The sequence below is a fragment of the Excalfactoria chinensis genome, unplaced genomic scaffold (genome assembly GCF_039878825.1).
Source record: "Excalfactoria chinensis isolate bCotChi1 unplaced genomic scaffold, bCotChi1.hap2 Scaffold_88, whole genome shotgun sequence".
Lineage (NCBI taxonomy): Eukaryota > Metazoa > Chordata > Aves > Galliformes > Phasianidae > Excalfactoria > Excalfactoria chinensis.
In genome coordinates, this window is record NW_027315718.1 from 90,062 (window position 1) to 112,066 (window position 22,005).

The 22,005-nt window shown below is 48.5% G+C and overlaps 1 protein-coding gene and 1 pseudogene across 1 annotated transcript in view; both read right to left on the minus strand.

The window, feature by feature from the left end:
- Positions 1 to 293: 293 nt before the first annotated feature.
- Positions 294 to 11,242, minus strand: LOC140265464 (uncharacterized; annotated as a pseudogene).
- LOC140265454 (uncharacterized) overlaps positions 8,483 to 22,005 on the minus strand; it is a 32,341-nt gene continuing 18,818 nt past the window's right edge. The window contains exons 7-10 of the mRNA XM_072361375.1: positions 14,950 to 14,991; positions 14,634 to 14,760; positions 14,157 to 14,267; positions 8,483 to 14,050 (exon numbers count right to left, since the gene is read on the minus strand). Of these exons, the coding sequence (XP_072217476.1) occupies positions 12,777 to 14,050; positions 14,157 to 14,267; positions 14,634 to 14,760; positions 14,950 to 14,991 (1,554 nt within the window). The 3' untranslated portion in view covers positions 8,483 to 12,776. The remainder of the gene's footprint in view (positions 14,051 to 14,156; positions 14,268 to 14,633; positions 14,761 to 14,949; positions 14,992 to 22,005) is intronic.

Sequence of the window (22,005 nt, forward strand, 5' to 3'; positions counted from 1 at the left end):
GCGAAGTAGAATATGGGGTGGAATGTCATGGTTCGGTAATTTCTTTTCTATGATTATTCCACATCAGAACATCATGTGGAGCACAGAGAAGTACATGTCAAAAAGGAACACAGTTTCAATTAGACTGTATTATATTGTGTAATCTTGCATCCCGACATCATAGTTAGTAAGGAAAGTCTTCCTCCTTAGATCGTTGCTGCTGCTCTGTTTCCCTGAGTCCAGCTCCCATCTTCCTACCCCTTTTCCCTTCCCATTTTGGTGAGTGGGGAGCCCAAAGGCCTGCTAACCCCCTGTCACGGACATAGATTGATCTAGATAACACCGTGACACACTCCTGTGTGGATGCTCTGATGCAACATCAGCTCAGAACTCCCATTGAAGCTCTTACCACACTCAGGACACTTTGAGGGTTTCTCTCCTGTGTGGATGCACTGGTGGCGCTTCAAAGCATAACTCAATCTGAAGCTTTTACCACACTCAGGACATTTAAATGGTCTCTCTCCCATGTGGATATGCTGACGGGAAGAGAAGCTCCAGAAGCTCCACCAGAAGCTTTCCCCACACTCAGGACATTTAAAGCATTTGTCTCCTGAGTGGACATTCTGGTGCAATTTCAATTCAGAGCTGCTTCTGAAGCTCTTCCCACACTCAGTGCAATTAAATGGTCTCACTCCTGTGTGGACACGTTGGTGTCTTTTGAGTGTAGAACTATGTTTAAAGCTCTTCCCACAATCAATGCACTTAAATGGTCTCACTCCATGTGTGTGTGTGGATTCGGTGGTGCAGCTTCATTTTATAGATGCATCTGAAGCTCTTCCCACACTCAGGACACTGAAAGGGTTTCACTCCTGTGTGGATGAGCTGGTGGCGCTTCAATACAAAACCAATTTTGAAGCTGTTCCCACACTCAGAGCACTTAAATTGTTTCTCCTCTGTGTGGCCGCGATGGTGGTTGAGGATGGAATGGCATTTGAAGTTCTTCCCACACTCAGTGCACGTCGCTCTCCTGTATGGATACGTTGGTGTCTTTTGAGGGTAGAACTACTTTTAAAGCTCTTCCCACACTCAGGGCACTTGTACAGTCTCTCTCTTCTGTGGATACACTGGTGGGAAGTGAGGCTCCCACTGTCCGTGAAATTCTTTCCACAATCAGAGCACTCGAAGGCTCTCTCTCCTGTGTACATGCACTGCTGGACAGTGGGGTGGAGACTTCATTTCATGCTCTCTGCAGAATCACAGAACTCAAAATGCCTCTTTGCTGAGTGTGTGCACTGCTGGCTAGTGATGCTGGAATCTATTTTAAAGATTTTCTCACACTCAGTGCACGGATTCTGCTTTTTCATCCAGCATGCATTCTTGCTCCTGGTTTCCTCAGGCTGCTTTGGAACTATGGAGAAGTCCTCTGGGTTCCTCAGTGTCATTCCCAGACACTTTCCCAGGGGCTTCTTGATGTGCTCACCCTGACCTTGCTGCAGGCCTTCCTGGGCATCCCTTCTGATTTCTTTCACAGAGATGCGACCCCACCGTATTTCTGCTACGCAACTTCTCTGCAGAACCTTCTTTGTATTTTTGATCCCATCAGCTGCTGGATGACAGAGGAAATCCAATAATAGCACACATTGCCCAAAATAAGACACAGGCAGAGAAGGCTCTTACAGCCCCAACATTCCCCTTCCCTCCACCACCTCACCTGGGATGAGGTCTCCTGGCATGGCCTCAGGGCTACGCACATCAGGGATCCAGGGCTCTTCCCCTGCTTCAAGCAGGGAGATCAACACGGGCTTGGGGACTGGAAGTGGAGCTTCAGGGAGAGAAACAGGGAACAAGAGAGCATTTCCCTCATGCTGGCACAGTGCTTGTTCAACAGCTCCACTCTGTGTCCCTCCCCATTGAGAAACCACCATTTCGGCCTGAATGACACCACGCCTATAGCTTCCCTTGGAGCAAAGAATGCTTTGACATCTCTGAACATTATGAAGGGTTACTCTTTCTTTCAAATTAACTTTGCAACAGTTTATTAATTTTCTTAGAATCAACCAGTAGTCAAGGCATCAAAATGATGATGGCAAATGCATGGAGAATCCTCAATTCTATAGCATTATCCAGGGAGTCATCTGTGAGTCAGAGCTGGTGGCACCATGAAACACACAACACAAGGGCTGGTTTTCTCCCACCTGGCTGATGCCTGCATGCCAGCATTGACTCTGCGGCCTTGATCAGAGTGCTGTGCATACTAACCCCTTCTGAAATTCACACTTCAAAGTATCTCTTTTCTTGTTGGCACTGCGGAGTTAGTCAATATGTAGCTGCATGGCAATTATTCAAGACCCAGCTTGCAGAGGCTAATTCTGCACAGCCAAAGGGGACCTAATGAGGAGGAAAGGATACCAAGCTCTCACCCAGTGAGGCCACGCACTGGTACGTCTCCAGCATCACGTCCCGGTAGAGCGCTCGCTGCGCAGGGTCCAGCAGCGCCCACTCCTCCCTGCTGAAATACACGGCCACCTCCGCAAAGCTCACGGGCTCCTGCAAGCAAAGAGGCTCCTTGCTGGGAACAGCCAAGGCCCAGGCAAGCAGCCTGCACAGGACACAACCCCCCATCCCAGCCGCTTCTCTGTACCCAGCATACACACACTGGCTGGGGGCACCTCCCTCTTCCCCTGCATTCACATCCCTGGCCCCTTGGCCTCTCCTGCCTGCTTCCCCAACCCCTACCTCAGCTGGATGTGCTGCGGCCATTTGCTGCTCTCCTGCAGCCTGCGATGATCACGGCTGGAAGGCAGAAGTTGAACTGGAGCCTGCAGGGAGAAGAGAAATGGCAGGGGAGCTGTGAGGGAATGCAGCAGTCCCAGTCCCAGCTCAGCCCTTCTGCAGGGCACTGCCTGGACTTGCAGACGAAGACAATGAGCTGCAGCACTGGAAACAGTCTGGCTCAAAGACATGAACCGTCACAAAGCTGTCTCAAACTGGGAGGATGAAACAACTGATAGCTGACACTTAGTTCATCAGCTCAGACTGAGGCCGGGAACTTAAGACAAAGCACAACATGGAGGCAGTCATCTTACCCCAAAACAGGGAGCAGCTCAGGTGCCCATCCAGCTCTCCTGCACAGCAGCAGGCTGCACTGCAGGACCTGCCCTCGATCAGGGCTGTCTCTGCAGCTCACAACTGCACAGACATACCTTGCTGCTTGGCATCAAGACTCCTTCTCAATACAGATCTTCTGTAAGACACCCGAGGTTACTTTGGAGCTTTCATGTGTTCTCTAAGGGTCTTTCATAGAGGGACTGTGCAGGTTTGATTCCTTCCACACAAAGCCTTGAGCAAGCTTGGGACTAGGAGAGGATCCAAACACATCCTAGCTCCTTACCTCTGTGGTCTGAAAACCATATATGGGGTTTCATCTTCAGAAAGGGGAACTACTCTGAGCCTTGTGACTCAATGGCAGGGCCTCCTGTAGCTCTGCGTGTGACCCTACCCTCTATGCAGTAAATAACCAAGTGTATCCAGCCACCTCCGATCCTGTTGTGTCACTGTTAAATCACTACAGCATGTCCCTATTATATCAACAAATACAGTCCTGCTTCTCCCTTTAGAGTGTATGCTGTGTTTGGATCCACCTGTGACCAATAGGCAAAGTCTGTAGGAGGGCAACAAGGGAAACAAACTGATGACAAGAGACATGAAGCACATCCCAAATTCTTCTGTGAATATTCTCATGGCAACTGCTGTAGTTGAGAAGCAAGCGGAGTTCACTGGGGGCAGTAAAAGGACTTAAAAGGTGAAAGGTGTTATCAGCATTGTGTCAGGTTTGGAAGTGACATATGAAGCATAGGAGAACTGCACCGGTCCCCCCAGAATCAAAAGCGATTGATAATCCACAATATTTATGCTGTGCTACGCAGTGGAAGTTGTGCTGGAAATGCTTATTCACAAAATAAACACCTTCCTGAGTCACCTACAATCCTTTAGGCCACACATCCTCAACCTCTATGGTTTGGCTCCAAACAGATGTGAAACTGCACCAACTGCACTAATTAAATGCAATGCCTATACACAGTTAAGGCAAACAGAGGCAGCAGAATGACGGCTTATTGTCTACCTTAGCTGCAGTTAAGGAAACTGAACAGTGATACAAGAGGAATGGGAATGGGGAGTTTTATTGGAGGTCTGAGAGGTGAAGAAAGTTGAGGACATACAACAAGGACAGCCTGTGCCAACTGGGGGATCTTTACATTGACTGCAATGACGCCTAAAGGGGACGGCTACCCAGGAAAGAGCTGCAGAAATACTGTTAGAAATTGGTATGGCCAGCCAACCATCCAGCAGGAGGTGCAGAAAAGCACCTGGTTCATGGAAGAACACTGTGAATGCAGCCCCCAACACTCAAACACCACAAGCCTCAGCACAGATGGCATCTGCCAGCAGAGCAGCCTGCTGGAGCACCACCTCTACAGATCAGTGAGGGGAACACCTGGTGGCAAATGGATTAAATCCTCTGGCAGATCCTCTCTGGAGTGGAAGTAGCCTTGGGCTTGCTGAAGTCAACCAAGCCCTCAGAAAAGGGTTGGGAAAAGTACTTTGTGAAGGAGAATTATATGGTTCTCAAAACCACCTACTGCTGATGTTTCCTACAACTGATGATGACTCACATTCCTCGGGTAAGGAAGTTCAACATAGCTTGGAGCGAACGGGATGGTACACATTTTTCAAATCAATAGGATGGCTTACTTAAACACATAAATAAATCAACAAAACATCCAACCATACGGAGATTATTTTCCATCTCCTGAGAATAGGGAGTATCTGACACCACTGCAGCTAGACCAGCCTGGGACGGTCACAACCACCACCAGCCAATGCTGTGCTGGTAATTTTAACTGAACTGTGAAGGCAACTTATCAAATAGTAGCAGTGCTAAACTGAACAATTAAAGCATTGTGGATTTATCCCTCTTTGTGATGGCACAACCTGTTCTGAATTCAGCACCGAGACAATTCCCTGCTTTTCTTAGCAGCCCTTGGAAGGCAACTGGCAATGCAGTGCTCAGACTGCTACACGGCAGGACACAGTGATAAGGCCAGTGTTGTTAGATGAGGACAGAAAACCTCACCAGAGGCACTCAGTGCCTGTGTTCAGAATGTAGTGAGTAGGAGAACAAATTCTAACAACAACTACTCAGACGTCTAATCATGCACGGAAATGAAGCACAATTCAATATTTAAATGGAACTGGATGTCACTGGGATATGGCAGTGTAACTTCCTTTCCCACTTGCTATGGCTGATGCAAATGAGAGAGACTGTAGAGTGGATGGGGAGAGAGACGCATCCTGCTCACCCCTCCTCGCCCTCAACCCCTCCTCCAGCTTCACCCTCAGCTCCCTTCTTCAGCCTGGCCTTGCTCACAAGGCACTGCACACCAAGACAATGCACAACACACCAGGAAACGCCCCAGCTAAAACAGATGAACGGCCATAAAATTGCCTCAAAATGGGGACAGCAGAACTCTGCTTCAACGGCTGGGGCACAACTGAACATTCTCTGAGCCTAGGGACTCAGCAGGAGGGCCTGCACTGTGTGTGCATTTAACCCTGACCTCTATGCAATAAACAGCCACGTGGTTACAACAGCCTTGTTAAGCCGTTGTTAGAGCACTCCGGGATACCTGCACGATATCAATACATTCCTCCCTCTCTCTTCAGCTGAGCACGCAGACTGCGCTCACTGCCAGGGGACGCTCTCAGCAGCGCGTGCCCTTTGCAGAAGGCAGCCTGGGCTGTGCTTTACTGACCTGCTGCTGCTCGGCCGTGCTCTCAACGCGAGCTCCAGTCAGCCCACAGGCTGCCAGCTTCTCATCGTCTGTTCCAGATCCCCTTCGGTGCTGCAAGCAGCAGCTTATACCACTGCGCCACCGGGGGTATATGTGTATATTCTGTAGGACTTTCTCAGGGAATGACCAAACAGGCATTTCTAATGTGATTAATTTTTCTATTCTGGCTAAATCTTCATCAGCTGCCATTCTGAGGGATTGGATTTTTTGATTTTGTTGTACTAATGATGTAATTCCTGTCCCTGCTCCAGCTGCAAATGTAGCCATCAGAGTGGCAATGGTCAGGGCGGTTAAAGGTTTCCTTTTTTGTAAATGATGGTCAGGAACCATTTGATAATCATCAACAAAATCTTTGGTGTGGGAATACAAGAAAAGCTGTTCAGAGCAGCAGCTGTGGAGCAAGATAAACAGTATGAGAACCAAGGACACCTCTGGAAGGAGAAGGGTCTCACAGCTCTGATTGGACGCAGTGAAGGAGTGGAGTGCATGGGAAACAGCCTGAACCTTTAATTAATCAGCTGAGGCAAGTGTTGGGCCAGTTGTGGGAGCACAGGTGAAAGTAATGTAGGTGTGCTCCCAGAAGGGGTGGAGCTCAACTCCATCTCCTCTAGACCCCATTTAAGGGCTGACCACCACTAAGGCAGCATTTCTTGGAGACTGCTCCTTGGTGGAGAGTGCCTTAGTGGTTCCCAGCTGATTGATTGCTTCCATGTGGGTGAGATTTTCCTGTAAATAACCTTTTGGGTATTTACATTTACCATCTTTCCATTATTGTCACTGTACATACATATATATATATGTAATGTTTTGTTGTATGCATTGCAAAATATAGAAGTTGTGATATACATATACAGAAATATAATTGAGGGTATGTGAAAGTGTAACTGAGGGTGCAAATAGTGGAATAGTGTACAAAGTGTTGGAAATATCCTCAATAGTTTTTGGTCAGGATGGCATCTCTGATAAAAGTGTTTTTTTTTTTTTGTGATTGCAATGGTGGTTGTCCTGATAGCAGAAACGCACCTAAGCACACAATGTTACAGTTTTTATACCTTGTCTCCCGTATGTTTTCCCCTCCCCTTTCCTCTTTGGTTGGATATTCCAGGTTACAATTTTACCCGAGGTTTGCATTTGTTAATTACAATCTGAAATTTGTTAGTTCACGTGCTATCTTGTGCCAGTCAGTCGCCATCCTGCTGTTTTTGTTTCCAAGAAGTCTCGGTACTCTTATCGTATTGATATGCTGATTCCCTTCAAAGCTTCTTTTATTCTGTCCCAGGTGCGCTTCTGCTATCAGGGCGCCCGCCATTGCAATCGTGAATAAAAACTGCTTTTATCAGAGATACTGTACTGACCAAAAATTATTGAGGATATTTCCAACCGCTGTAATCTCATATCCCAAATGTGTCACTTGCTCTTGAGTTGTTTGTGCTTTCTGTAAACCAAGAAGCTCAGCAAACTCTCAGTCTATTGTACACAGTCCTTTTGTTGCTGTGGCATCCACGTGCTGCAGTAAAGTTTCACCCTAGGACGGAGGAATCCAGGTCTCAGGCTCGTGAGTTGACCGTCATTAAGCTGTTCTCACAACCCTGGGTAACACTGTCCAGGTTAACTGAGACTCTTCTCCCCATATTAAGGCTTTCCTATTCTAAGACAAATAACCTTAGGCTTCCTTTGGCCAAACCAGGCGGGAGAGACATGATTCAAATCCAGAAGGTAAACTCCACCTATTTGTCCCTTAACTTGGTTAATAAAGTGCATGGATTTGCCACCACTGAGTGTATCCATTCAAGATTCTATTACTTGCCCTCAAGTCTTGTACCAAACTATTGCACTTGCTATCAGAATTGGAATCCAAACTCCAAAAAGTTATCTTTTATTTCACTTACCCTTCTACAGTTGCATATCCCCAAAGGACACTGCTTTACCCTGACTGGGCAAGCTCTTGCTTTTAACTTCTATTTAGGGCTTCATGTTTGGCCCCGATGCCCCCACCGCTAAGTGTATCATATCTGGGATTGCTGTAACTCCTGGGGCTACCACATTGATTTGCCCAGTATGTGTTAAAGCCAGAGTTACAGTTTTTAATCAGTCAATATTGTTGCACTCTTAGCTCCAGTTTTATTCAATTTCTTGCCAGAGTAACCTGGCAGGTACAAGAATTTCTGTTTTCCTACTTAGCTTATACTTAATTAATCCAAAAACAAACCCCCAAAAAAAAACCAAAAAACAAACAAACAAAACAAAAAAACAAAACAAACAAAAAAACCCAACCATTTTCATGTTGGGCGGTAGCTTCTACTATTGAAACAAAACCATCTACAAGTGCTAAGGATACCATATCCACCAGAAAATAAACATCTTAATCCTGCTTTCCTAGATGCAATTTCCCATTGCAGTTTGCACACTGCTTTCCTTCCAGTGGGGAAGAGCCCCACCTCCGCCACTCCCCACCTCTTCATGAGTGGATCTCTGCATCCTACCACACTATTCAAACACCACAACATTAACAGCTTGTCATAGGTTACCCTAAAATCTACCTGCACCCATGGCAGGGGGGAAGTCGGCCCGCAGGCCGCTGGCCCAGAAGGAAAAGAAAAACAGGGAAAAGGAAATAAATACAGCGGCAACGATCTAAGGAGGCACAGTTATTTACTAAATACTATTTCAGAATACAGAATAACACAATATAATACAATATAATTGGAATTAAGGCTAACGAATCAAGTTTGTTGATTTATTTCTGTTTAAGCAAACCATCCTAATTATTTGAGAAGTGTGTACCATCCAGTTGACTCCTCACTGTTTTGCACTTCCTTACCCGAGGAATGTGAGTCATCATCACTTTTAGGTAACATCAGCAGTAGTCTGTCCTTGTTGTATGTCCTCAACTTTCTTCACCACTCAGGCCTCCAACAAAACTCCCCTTTCCCATTCCTCGTGTATCACTGTTCAGTTTCCTTAACTGCAGCTAAGGTAGACAATAAGCAGTCATTCTGCTGCCTCTGTTTGCCTTAACTGTGTATAGGCATTGCATTTAATTAGTGCAGTTGGTGCAATTTCACATCTGTTTGGGGCCAAGCCATAGAGATTGAGGATGTGTGGCCTAACGGATTGTAGACGACTCAGGAAGGTCTTTGTTTATTGTGTGAATAAGCATTTCCTGCACAACTTCCACCGCGTAGTGCTGCAGAAATATTGTGGAATATCAGTCGCTTTTCATTCTTGGTGGACCAGTTCAGTTCTCCTTTGCTTCATATGTCACTTCCAAACCTGACACAATGCTGATAACACCTTTCCCTTTTTGCGTCCTTTTGCTGCCCCCAATGACCTCTACTAGCTGCTCAACTACATCAGCTGCCATAGGAACATTCACAGAAGAATTTGGGATGCGCTTCATGTATTTTGTCGTTGGTTTGTTTCCCTTCTTGCCCTCCTACAGACTTTGCCCATTGGTCGCAGGTGGATACAGACCAAGCATACACTCTAAAGAGAGAAGCAGGGCTATATTTGTTGATATAATACAGATATGGTGTAGTGATTTAACAGTGACACAACAGGATCGGAGGTGGCTGGATACACTTGGTTATTTACTGCATAGAGGGTAGGGTTACACACACCCCTACAGGAGGCCCTGCCATTGAGTCACGAGGCTGAGAGTAGTTCCTCTTTTTTTCTCATGGCTTCAGACCACATAGGTAAGGAGCTAGGATGTGGCTGTGTCACAGGTTACCCTAAAATCTACCTGCACCCATGACAGGGGGGCAGTCGGCCCGCAGGCCGCTGGCCCAGAAGGAAAAGAAAAACAGGGAAAAGGAAAATAAATACAGCGGCAACGATCTAAGGAGGCACACTTATTTACTAAATACTATATCGGAATACAGAATAACTCAATATAATACAATATAATTGGAATTAAGGCTAACGAGTCAAGTAAAATAAGAGAGAGTGAGTCCCGAAACCGAGAGGCCTACTGTAACTCTAGGCGAAACGGCTGGAACGCTCCCACACGGCTCTCCCCCTGGCTGGCAGGATCCAAGAGAGCGAGTCCAGCACTGAAGTGAGATTATATAGTCCTGGTCATATGACTGACCGTGGTGTTCCCTGGGACATTCAGTCTTCTTTCTGTGAGCAGCAGATTCGTCAAAATTATCTATGCTTAACATGATGTTATGATGTGGAATACTGATAGCAAAATTACAAAATTGCAAAACCATGACACGGCTGTTCTTATTCCCAATTCCCTTACTATCTGTTTGTCAACATCTTCAAGATGTTTGTTCAACATCTTCATCAGTGACCTTGATGAGGGGATAGTGACCACCCTCAGCAAGATTGCTGATGACACAAAGTTGGGAGGATTGACTGACACGCCTGAAGGCTGTGCTGCCATTCAGCAAGACCTGGACAGGCTGGAGAGCTGGGCAGTAAGAAACCAGATGAGGTTTAACAAAAGCAAGTGTAGAGTCTTGCACCTAGGTAGAAATAATTGCATGCACCAGTACAGGCTGGGGGAAGACCTGCTGGAGAGGAGCTCTGCTGAGAGGGACCTGGGCGTCCTGGTGGACGACAGGTTGGCCATGAGCCAGCAGTGTGCCCTTGTAGCCAAAAAGGCCAATGGCATACTGGGGTGCATTAAAAAGAGCGTGTCCAGCAGGTCAAGGGAGGTGATCCTCCCCCTCTACTCTGCCCTGGTGAGGCCTCATCTGGAATATTGTGTCCAGTTCTGGGCTCCCCAGTACAAACAACACAGGGATCTCTTGGAAAGAGTCCAGCGGAGGGCCACAAAGATGGTGAAGGGCCTGGAGCATCTCCCCTGTGAGGAGATAATTAGGGAACTGGGTCTGTTTAGCCTTGAGAAAAGAAGGCTGAGAGGGGACTTGATCCAGGTTTATAAATACCTGAAGTGTGGGAGCCATACTGGCAATGCTGGTCTCTTGTCAGTAGTGCATGGGGACAGGCCTAGGGGTAGTGGGCTGAAACATCAGCATAGGAAGTTCTGCACAAATGTGTGCAAGAACTTCTTTACAGTGAGGGTGACGGAGCACTGGAACAGGCTGCCCAGGGGGGTGGTGGAGTCTCCTTCTCTGGAGATATTCAAGACCCTCCTGGATGCCGACCTGTGTGACGTGGTGTAAGGAGCCTGCTTTGGCAGGGGGGTTGGACTCGACGATCTCTAGTGGTCCCTTCCAACTCCTACAATTCTGTGATTCTGTGATTCTGTGATCCTGAAACTGTAACACTAACTGTAATATTTAGATTTACTTGTTGCTCCTTTGTTAGTGAACTCCTCATAGTTCCCGACTGCTTACCTTCTGTCCTGCAGAACGGTGTGGGTGTGCGTGTCTCCAGTCTCTCCAAAGTTCACTCAGGCGACACTGCCGATTCGGCTCGCTCAGCCACAGCTTGATTTGCTCCACGCAGTGGGTGCCATTTGCAGCCATTGAGGCACGGACTCAGATGTGAAGGATCCAAATCGTTTATTACATGCTCTCCCATCCCTTATATACTTTCACAAGTTTTTGTTTTCTAACTTTCCCATCTGCCCTTACAACTTTCCCAGCCACCTTTACATGACATCAAACCATTCTACAAAACACTTTTCAACTGTCCATGCAGGCATATATCCAATCAGAGCTGAGAGTCCCATCTTCTCCTTCTAGAGGTATCCTTCGAGGCATCCTACTGCTCCACCTGGACTGCCACAAGTCCATGGGGCCGGATGAGATCCACCCAAGAGTGCTGAGGGAACTGGCAGAGGTGGTAGCCGAGCCGCTTTCCATCATCTACCAGCTCTCCTTGTTGACTGGTGAGGTCCCAGAAGACTGGAGGCTTGCCGACGTGACTCCCATTTACAAGAAAGGTTGTAAGGAGTTTCCGGGGAACTACAGGCCTGTTAGCCTGACCTCGGTTCCAGGGAAGGTTATGGAACAGAAAGTCTTGAGGGAGATCACGCGGCATGTGCGGGATGGCCGGGGGATCAGGCCTAGCCAGCATGGGTTCGTGAAGGGCAGGTCCTGTTTCACCAACCTGATCTCCTTCTATGATCTAGTGACCCATCTGCTGGATGAGGGAAAGGCTGTTGATGTGCTCTACCTAGACTTCAGCAAAGCCTTCGACACTGTCTCCCATGCTATTCTCCTGCAGAAGCTGGCAGCCCGTGGCTTGGATGGGTACACTCTCGGCTGGGTAAGGAGCTGGCTGGAGGGCCGGGCTCAGAGAGTGGTGGTAAATGGAGTTAAATCCAGCTGGTGACCGGTCACGAGTGGTGTTCCCCAGGGGTCGGTGCTGGGGCCTGTCCTCTTCAACATCTTTATTGATGACCTCGATGAGGGCATCGAGTGCACCCTCAGTAAGTTCGCAGATGACACTAAATTGGCTGGGAGTGTGGATCTGCCTGGGGGTAGCGAGGCCCTACAGAGGGATCTAGACAGGCTGGAGAGCTGGGCTGAAGCCAATGGGATGAGGTTCAACAAGACCACTTCAGCCACAACAACCCCAGGCAGCGCTATAGGCTTGGGGCAGAGTGGCTGGAGGACTGTGTGGAGGAAATGGACCTGGGGGTACTGATTGATGCACGGCTGAACATGAGCCGACAGTGTGCCCGGGTGGCCAAGAAGGCCAACGGCATCCTGGCGTGTATCAAGAATGGTGTGGTGAGCAGGACTAAGGAAGTCATCCTGCCCCTGTACTCGGCATTGGTGAGGCCTCACCTCGAGTACTGTGTCCAGTTTTGGGCACCTCAGCACAAGAAAGATATGGAAGTACTGAGAAGGGCAACGAGGCTTGTTAAGGGAATCAGCCCTACGAGGAGAGGCTAAGGAAGCTGGGGCTTCATGTGTTTCCCTGAGTACAGCTCCCATCTACCTACCCCTTTTCCCTTCCCATTTTGGTGGGTGGGGAGCCCAAAGGCCTGCTAATCCCCTGTCACGAACATAGATTGATCTAGATAACACCATGACACTCTCCTGTGTGGATGCTCTGATGCAGCATCAGCTCAGAACGCCTTTTAAAGCTCTTACCACACTCAGGACACTTAAAGGGTTTCACCCCTATGTGGATGCGCTGGTGGAGCTTCAAAGCAGAACTCCATCTGAAGCTTTTCCCACACTCGGGGCATTTAAAGGATTTGTCTCCCAAGTGGACATTCTTGTGCACTTTCAAGCGAGAGCTGCTTTTGTAGCTCTTCCCACACTCAGTGCACTTATATGGTGTCACACCTGTGTGGACACGATGGTGGCACTTCAAATCACAACTGCTTTTGTAGCTCTTCCCACACTCAGTGCACTTAAATGGTCTCACTCCTGTGTGGACGCGATGGTGGCTCTTCAATTCAGAATTACTTTTGAAGTTCTTCCCACACTCAGAACACTTATATGGTCTCTCTCCTGTGTGGATGCGCTGGTGCAGCTGCAAATCATCACTGCGATTGAAACACTTCCCACACTCAAGGCACTTATATGGTTTCTCTCCTGTGTGGATGTGCTTGTGGCGCTTCAAATGAAAAGAAGTTCTGAAGCTCTTCCCACACTCAGTGCAGTTATATGGTCTCTCTCCTGTGTGGACGCGATGATGCTTGCTGAGGTTGGAACAGCTTTTGAAGCACCTCCCACACTCAAGGCACTTATATGGTCGGTCTCCTATGTGGACATGTTGGTGTCGTTTGTGTTGAGAACTACCTTTCAAGCTCTTCCCGCACTCAGGGCTCTTGTACAGTCTCTCTCTTCTGGGGATACACTGGTGGGAAGTGAGGCTCCCACTGTCCATGAAATTCTTTCCACAATCAGAGCACTCGAAGGCTCTCTCTCCTGTGTACGTGCACTGCTGGCCAGTGGGCTGGAGACTCCATTTCATGCTCTCTGCAGAATCACAGAACTCGTCATGCCTCTTTGCTGAGTGCGTGCACTGCTGGCTAGTGATGCTGGAATCCATTTTAAAGCTTTTCTCACACTCAGTGCATGGATTCTTCTTTTTCATCCGGCACGCATTCTTGCTCCTGGTTTCCTCAGGCTGCTTTGGACCTATGGTGAAGTCCACTGGGTTCCTCAATGTCATTCCCAGACGCTTTCCCAGGGGCTTCTTGATGTGCTCACCCTGACCTTGCTGCAGGCCTTCCTGGGCATCCCTTCTGATTTCTTTCACAGAGATGCGACCCCACTGTATTTCTGCTACGCAACTTCCCTGCTGAACCTCCTCTGTATTTTTGATCCCATCAGCTGCTGGATGACAAGAGGAAATCCAATAATAGCACATAGTGCCCAAAATAAAACACAGGCAGAGAAGGCTCTTACAGCCCCAACATTCCCCTTCCCTCCACCACCTCACCTGGGATGAGGTCTCCTGGCATGGCCTCAGGGCTACGCACATCTGGGATCCAGGGCTCTTCCCCTGCTTCAAGCAGGGAGATCAACACGGGCTTGGGGGCTGGAAGTGGAGCTTCAGGGAGAGAAACAGGGAACAAGAGAGCATTTCCCTCATGCTGGCACAGTGCTTGTTCAACAGCTCCACTCTGTGTCCCTCCCCAGAGAGAAATCACTATTTGGGCCTGAATGACATCATGCCTACAGCTTCCCTTGGAGCAAAGAATGATTTGACATCTCTAAACATTATGAAGGGTTACTCTTTCTTTCAAAATAACTTTACAGCAGATTATTTATTTTCATAGAAACTACCAGTGGTCAAGGCACTGTGGTGTTAGTCAGTATGTAGCTGCATGGCGATTATTCAGGGCCCAGCTTGCAAATGCTCATTCTGCACAGCCAAAGGTACCCTAACAAGGAGGAAAGGAAAACAATCACTCACCCAGTGAGGCCACGCACTGGTACGTCTCCAGCATCACGTCCCGGTAGAGCGCTCGCTGCGCAGGGTCCAGCAGCGCCCACTCCTCCCTGCTGAAATACACGGCCACCTCCGCAAAGCTCACGGGCTCCTGCAAGCAAAGAGGCTCCTTGCTGGGAACAGCCAAGGCCCAGGCAAGCAGCCTGCACAGGACACAACCTCCCATCCCAGCTGCATCTCTGTCCTCAGCACACACACACTGGCTGGGAGCACCTCCCTCTTCCCCTGCATTCACATCCCTGGCCCCTTGGCCTCTCCTGCCCGCTTCCCCAACCCCTACCTCAGCTGGATGTGCTGCGGCCATTTGCTGCTCTCCTGCAGCCTGCGATGATCACGGCTGGAAGGCAGAAGTTGAACTGGAGCCTGCAGGGAGAAGAGAAATGGCAGGGGAGCTGTGAGGGAATGCAGCAGTCCCAGTCCCAGCTCAGCCCTTCTGCAGGGCACTGCCTGGACTTGCAGAGGAAGACAATGAGCCGAAGCACTGGAAACAGTCTGGCTCAAAGAGATGAACCGTCACAAAGCTGTCTCAAACTGGGAGGATGAAACAACTGGTAGCTGACACTTAGTTCAACAGCTGAGACTGAGCCAGAGACTTAAGACAAAGCATGGCAAGGAGGCAGTCATTTTACCCCAAATCAGGAAGCAGCCCAAGTGCCCCTCCAGCTCTGCTGCACTGCAGCGGGCTGCACTATGGGATCTGCCCTTGAGTAGGGCTGTCTCTGCAGCTCACACCTGCACAGAGATGCCTTGCAACTTGGCATCAAGACTCCTCAATACAGATCTTCTGTAGAACACCCGTGGTTACTTTGGAGGTTACATGTGTTCTCTAAGGGTCTTTCATAGAGAGACTGTGCAGGTTTGATTCCTTCCACACAAAGCCTTGACCAAGGTTGGGAACAGGAGAGGATCCAGCCTGTCATGGTTTTGCAATTTTGTAATTTTGCTATCAGTATTCCACATCATAACATCATGTTAAGCATAGATAATTTTGACGAATCTGCTGCTCACAGAAAGAAGACTGAATGTCCCAGGGAACACCACGGTCAGTCATATGACCAGGACTATATAATCTCACTTCAGTGCTGGACTCGCTCTCTTGGATCCTGCCAGCCAGGGGGAGAGCCGTGTGGGAGCGTTCCAGCCGTTTCGCCTAGAGTTACAGTAGGCCTCTCGGTTTCGGGACTCACTCTCTCTTATTTTACTTGACTCGTTAGCCTTAATTCCAATTATATTGTATTATATTGAGTTATTCTGTATTCCGATATAGTATTTAGTAAATAAGTGTGCCTCCTTAGATCGTTACCGCTGTATTTATTTTCCTTTTCCCTGTTTTTCTTTTCCTTCTGGGCCAGCGGCCTGCGGGCCAACTGCCCCCCTGTCATGGGTGCAGGTAGATTTTAGGGTAACCTGTGACACAGCCACATCCTGGCTCCTTACCTATGTGGTCTGAAGCCATGAGAAAAAAAGAGGAACTACTCTGAGCCTCATGACTCAATGGCAGGGCCTCCTGTAGGGGTGTGTGTAACCCTACCCTCTATGCAGTAAATAACCAAGTGTATCCAGCCACCTCCGATCCTGTTGTGTCCATGTTCAATCACTACACCATATCTGTATTATATCAACAAATATAGCCCTGCTTCTCCCTTTAGAGTGTATGCTTGGTTTGTATCCACCTGCGACCAATGGGCAAAGTCTGTAGGAGGGCAAGAAGGGAAACAAACCAACGAGAAAATACATGAAGCGCATCCCAAATTCTTCTGTGAATGTTCCTATGGCAGATGATGTAGTTGAGCAGCTAGTAGAGGTCATTGGGGGCAGCAAAAGGACACAAAAAGGGAAAGGTGTTATCAGCATCGTGTCAGGTTTGGAAGTGACATATGAAGCAAAGGAGAACTGAACTGGTCCACCAAGAATGAAAAGCGACTGATATTCCACAATATTTCTGCAGCACTACGCGGTGGAAGTTGTGCAGGAAATGCTTATTCACACAATAAACAAAGACCTTCCTGAGTCGTCTACAATCCGTTAGGCCACACATTCTCAATCTCTATGGCTTGGCCCCCAAACAGATGTGAAATTGCACCAACTGCACTAATTAAATGCAATGCCTATACACAGTTAAGGCAAACAGAGGCAGCAGAATGACTGCTTATTGTCTACCTTAGCTGCAGTTAAGGAAACTGAACAGTGATACACGAGGAATGGGAAAGGGGAGTTTTGTTGGAGGCCTGAGTGGTGAAGAAAGTTGAGGACATACAACAAGGACAGACTACTGCTGATGTTACCTAAAAGTGATGATGACTCACATTCCTCGGGTAAGGAAGTGCAAAACAGTGAGGAGTCAACTGGATGGTACACACTTCTCAAATCAATAGGATGGCTTACTAAACACATAAATAAATCAACAAAACATCCAACCATACAGAGATCATTTTTCCATCTCCTGAGAAGAGAGAGTATCTGACACCACTGCAGCCAGACCAGCCTGGGACGGTCACAACCACCACCAGCCGATGCTGTGCTGGTAATTTTAACTGAACTGGGAAGGCAACTTATCAGATAGTAGCAGTGCGAGACAGAACAATTAAGGCATCGTGGATTTATCCCTCTTTGAGATGGCACGACCTGTTCAGAATTCAGCACCGAGACAATTCCCTGCTTTTCTTAGCAGCCCTTGGAAGGCAACTGGCAATGCTGCGCTCATTCTGCTACACGGCAGGACACAGTGATAAGGCCAGTGTTGTTAGATGAGGACAGAAAACCTCACCAGAGGCACTCAGTGCCTGTGTTCAAAATGTAGTGAGTAGGAGAACAAATTCTACTCAGACGTCTAATCATGCACGTAAATGAAGCACAATTCAATATTTAAATGGAACTGGATGTCACTGGGATATGGCAGTGTAACTTCCTTTCCCACTTGCTATGGCTGATGCAAATGAGAGAGACTGTAGAGTGGATGGGGAGAGAGACGCATCCTGCTCACCCCTCCTCGCCCTCAACCCCTCCTTCAGCTACACCCTCAGCTCCCTTCTTCAGCCTGGCCTTGCTCACAAGGCGCTGCACACCAAGACAATGCACAACACACCAGGAAACGCTCCGGCTAAAACAGATGAACGGCCATAAAATTGCCTCAAAATGGGGACAGCAGAACTCTGCTTCAACGGCTGGGGCACAAGTGAGCATGCTCTGAGCCTAGGGACTCAGCAGGAGGGCCTGCACTGTGTGTGCATTTAACCCTGACCTCTATGCAATAAACAGCCACGTGGTTACAACAGCCCACAGGCTGCCAGCTTCTCATCGTCTGTTCCAAAGCCCAGTGCCGGATCTGCTGCAGAAGCTGAACGCGCTCAGAGCACACAGCTGTGAGCTCAAGGCATCTGCAGCTGCCGGGACAGCCCGAACAAAAGCCTTGCCAGGGCTTTGCACAACCCCAGCCGAGCCATCAGGCAAGCGCTCAGCAAACAAAAGGGAACGCCATTTCAAGGGCCGCCAGAGGCACATGTTGCCCGCAGGGTCCCCGAAGGGAAGCTGGGGGCTGCCGTGGAGGAGGAGCACGGGGAGTGGAAGTTTCCTCTCGGAGGATTCACATGAAGACACTTTAAAGGAGGCATCGGAAGTTTAAAGCTTCCATCAATCCACGCGTGCAGAGCTGCAGAGCGAGGCCGTCTCGTGTCTCCCGTGGCCCAGAGGAAGAACTGCAGCCCCAGCTGCGCTGTGTTACAGAGATCCAACCGGGCAGCAGAGCACGCTGACCTCCTCTGCTCCCTTCCTCACTGTCCCAGCTCCAATCCCTTCCCGTGGCCCTCGGAGCCCAGCCCGGGCTGCAGAAACTGCTCCCCTGCTGGCAGCCCGTCTGGGCCAGCAAACCTGCTGCGCTGAGTGGGAGCTGGAGCCGGGACCAGGGTCCCGCCTCGGGTACGGCAGTGCGGGTTCCGCCCCGTCCGGGGCCGCTCCCCGCTCCTCTCCCGGCGCTGCTGGCAGGGGGCAGGAAGCGTGCGCTGCTCTGCACGAGCCACGAAGGGCACCTACCTTGGGTGCGGAGCAGGCTGCTCCCAGCTCTGGTGCAGGTAGCCAGGCTCCTCGGAGTCGCGGAGAGCAGAGGATGCCGAGTGCCCTCAGCCCGGAGCTGGCCGCAGGACGGCCTTGGTGCACCTCCTGCCACCGCGGTGCTGCCCGGATGCCTTCCAGCCAGGCTCTCGCCTCTTCCGCACAGGCTCAGTAGGGCAGGAATTCCCACAGCGAGCACGCCCCGAGCCGGCTGCCAGGCGCTCGGCAGTTTCACAGCTCGTTCTCGTGGCACATCTGCATCCGGGGGACGGGGGATGAGGGGAGGGGAGGAGGCAGGGAGGGATGTGGGCTGTGTTTTGTTACGCTAGTGAAGCATCGCTTTCTGCCGGCTCTCTTTGCTTCCTTCGCTGGGGACATTCGCACACCCTTGAGGCCAGGCATCCCGCCCTTGCTGTCCTGGCGTTCCTTTCACTCCTCCACGAGTATGTCCCAGCAAGAGGCAATCTCCGGTACAGCACCGGAGGACGTTCTGGGTTGAACAGAACTCTTGCAATGGAACCGAGCTGTGGGTAGGAGCTTTACCCAGAAGCTGCTGTAAGAATACGACCTTCCCCAGATCCTTGTCTAAGGGTCCTAAGAAGTTTTTTGTGCAGCGATACCATGGGGTTCTGTGTGGGTTTGTGGTCCGTGTGGCTGGCTGTTGTGGATTCCTGTGACAAAACCAGACAAAGTCTAGTGTGGTACATAAAGGGATAGCTTTATTCAATTAAACAAGGTGGTAAAGTGAGGAAAACAGAGTTGGACGCTGAGGGGAGTCTGTACTCCACCAGGGTGGCAATTTGAACAAAGGATCGGTTCTGCATTTATACAGTTCTTGTCTCTCGTATACATTCCTGTCATTCTTGCGGCTGTGCAGGTTATTTCTGGGGTCGTAGGTTGTTGTGGGGGTGAAAGTCAGCAGTCTTTTCTGTTATTCTTTGGTTGTTTTCTACCAGCTTATGTGCCCCACAATGAGTAGTTTGCAGTGCCTGCAGCTTCTTAGTTTCCCTGCTTTACAACACGATTTACATTTTACTGCACTGTTTACATTCCAGGACACCTGAGGAAGCACCACTGAGTTTCGATTTGACTAACAAACTTAACCCTTACCTATCACAATGCCTCCTTTTCTATTTTATCCTGATTTTGTTCATCAAATCGTTTTACTGCTTCTTTAGCCCTTTGGAGGTTAGATTCCTCCTCTTCCCTGCTACTGATACGTTCTGATTGTTTTCTTACTGACATTAATCGGGCTGTTTTTAACCGTCCCTTAACAATAGCAATAAGTTTATTGAACAGAAATGGTCCAACAGTTAGTCTCAGGATTAATAAAATCAGAGGTCCGGCTAAAGAGGACAGCAAGGTAGTCAGCCAGGGAGAGCGGTTAAACATTGATTCATTGCAGCTTTGTTGCATCTCTCTCCTTTCTGCGTTTTTCTGGTCCCTCTCGTAGTTTGGTCATTGTGTCTCTTACAACCCCAGTATGGTCAGCGTATACCCAGCACTCCTCTCAAAGTGCAGCAGACAGCCCCCCCTCAACCCCGTGTTTAAAAAGGAAAGGCCTAATCCACGTGTATTTTATAGGACTACCTCGGGTAATGACCAAACAGACTTTTCTAATGTGATTTTTTTTTTTTTTTTTCTTTTCTATTCTGGCTAAATCTTCATCTGCTGCCATTCTGAGGGATTGGACTTTTTGATTTTGTTGTACTAATGATGTAATTCCTGTCCCTGCTCCAGCTGCAAATGTAGCCATCAGAGTGGCTATGGTCAGGGCGGTTAAAGGTTCCCTTTTTTGTAAATGATGGTCAGGAACCATTTGGTAATCATCAACAAAATCTTTGGGGTGATATATTATTCAGGGGACAACTGTAGTCTCATAGTTTGGTCGCTGTGTCTCTTACAACCCCAGTATGGTCAACATATGTGCAGCACTCCTCACAAAGTACGGCGTACAGCTCCCCCCCTTCTTCCCCTTCCCGCTGCTGTAAAAAGATTAGGGGGTGACCCTACGTACCAAGTGCAGTACATTCCAAATTGCCAGACACCAACTGACTGCCATACCTTTTGTGGGAATCAATTGTTGTATCTGCATTTAGAACAAGATAAGAATATTTTATTTCAAGGTCTCACTAAGTGAAGCAATTTGTAGTTATTAAAAATTAGGTAAAATTCATATGTACAAGGTCTGCAGCTCCTGTGTGTCCAGATGTCTGAAACAGAACTACTGATTTTTGGTGCTGGACAAACAAGACCTGAGTAATGAAGGATCCAAAGAGGAGAAGTTAAAATAATTCACAATATACCTGTATAAACTAACACAATGTATGCTTAGATATATATATATATGTGTGTGTAATGTTTTGTTGTACACATTGTAAAAATATACAAGTCGTGATATACCTGTACAGAAGTATAATTGAGGGTATGTGGAAGTGTAACTGGGGGTACAAATAGTGGAATAGTGTACAAAGGAAAATGGGTTAAAGAGAATGTGAGCTTATCTGCGCTGGTATGAGAGCAACCCACCTGCATTGTTCCCCAGCACACCCCCAGCAAATAATCTTGGAGTGAGAGAGAGCCAGGGAAGGAGACTGCTGCTGTAAACAGTGAAGGGGGAGGTGGAGAGGACGGGCCAATGGAAGTGAGAACAGCCTTCATGTGCAGAGATCAGCCTTCATGTGCAGAGATCTAGGAAACCTGAAATCCCAGTGTTAGCATGTGGAGAGTCTTATTGGCAACTGGCTAGCTGAGAAGGGTCACGTAAACACAGTGCAGCTAAACAAGCAGCCATACCACCTGCAAGGACAGCAAGAACAACAGGATGCTCTGTGATGGTGAGAAACTAGCCCTGGTTTTGTGAACTCAGCAAGGGAGTAACTATCAGGACGATAATTACAAATTGCAAATATACTTGGGGATGGTATGTAATTGGGAACCAATGATGTTCTCTGCTTTTGCACTATCTGTGAGCTAATTATCTGCATTATAAATATACACGCAGCTGAGCAATAATCATATGTCAATGACAGGTGGGGTCATTTGCTTTTCTCCTGCCGTCTCCGACAAATGGTGACCCTCGACGTGATCTACAAGGAAGGATCGGAGCGGGGAAGGTGTTTGGATCCTTAAGCAGCGGGGATACCATGCACCAGGAAAAGAAGATGCAGGTGCTCTAGGTGACCTTATAGAAGGGCCTAGCCGATACGGGCCGCCGACATCCTTAAGACTGCAACAGCGTGCTGACAAATAGGTGTGGGAAGGAAAGCGGCTTATGAATTATTTTCTT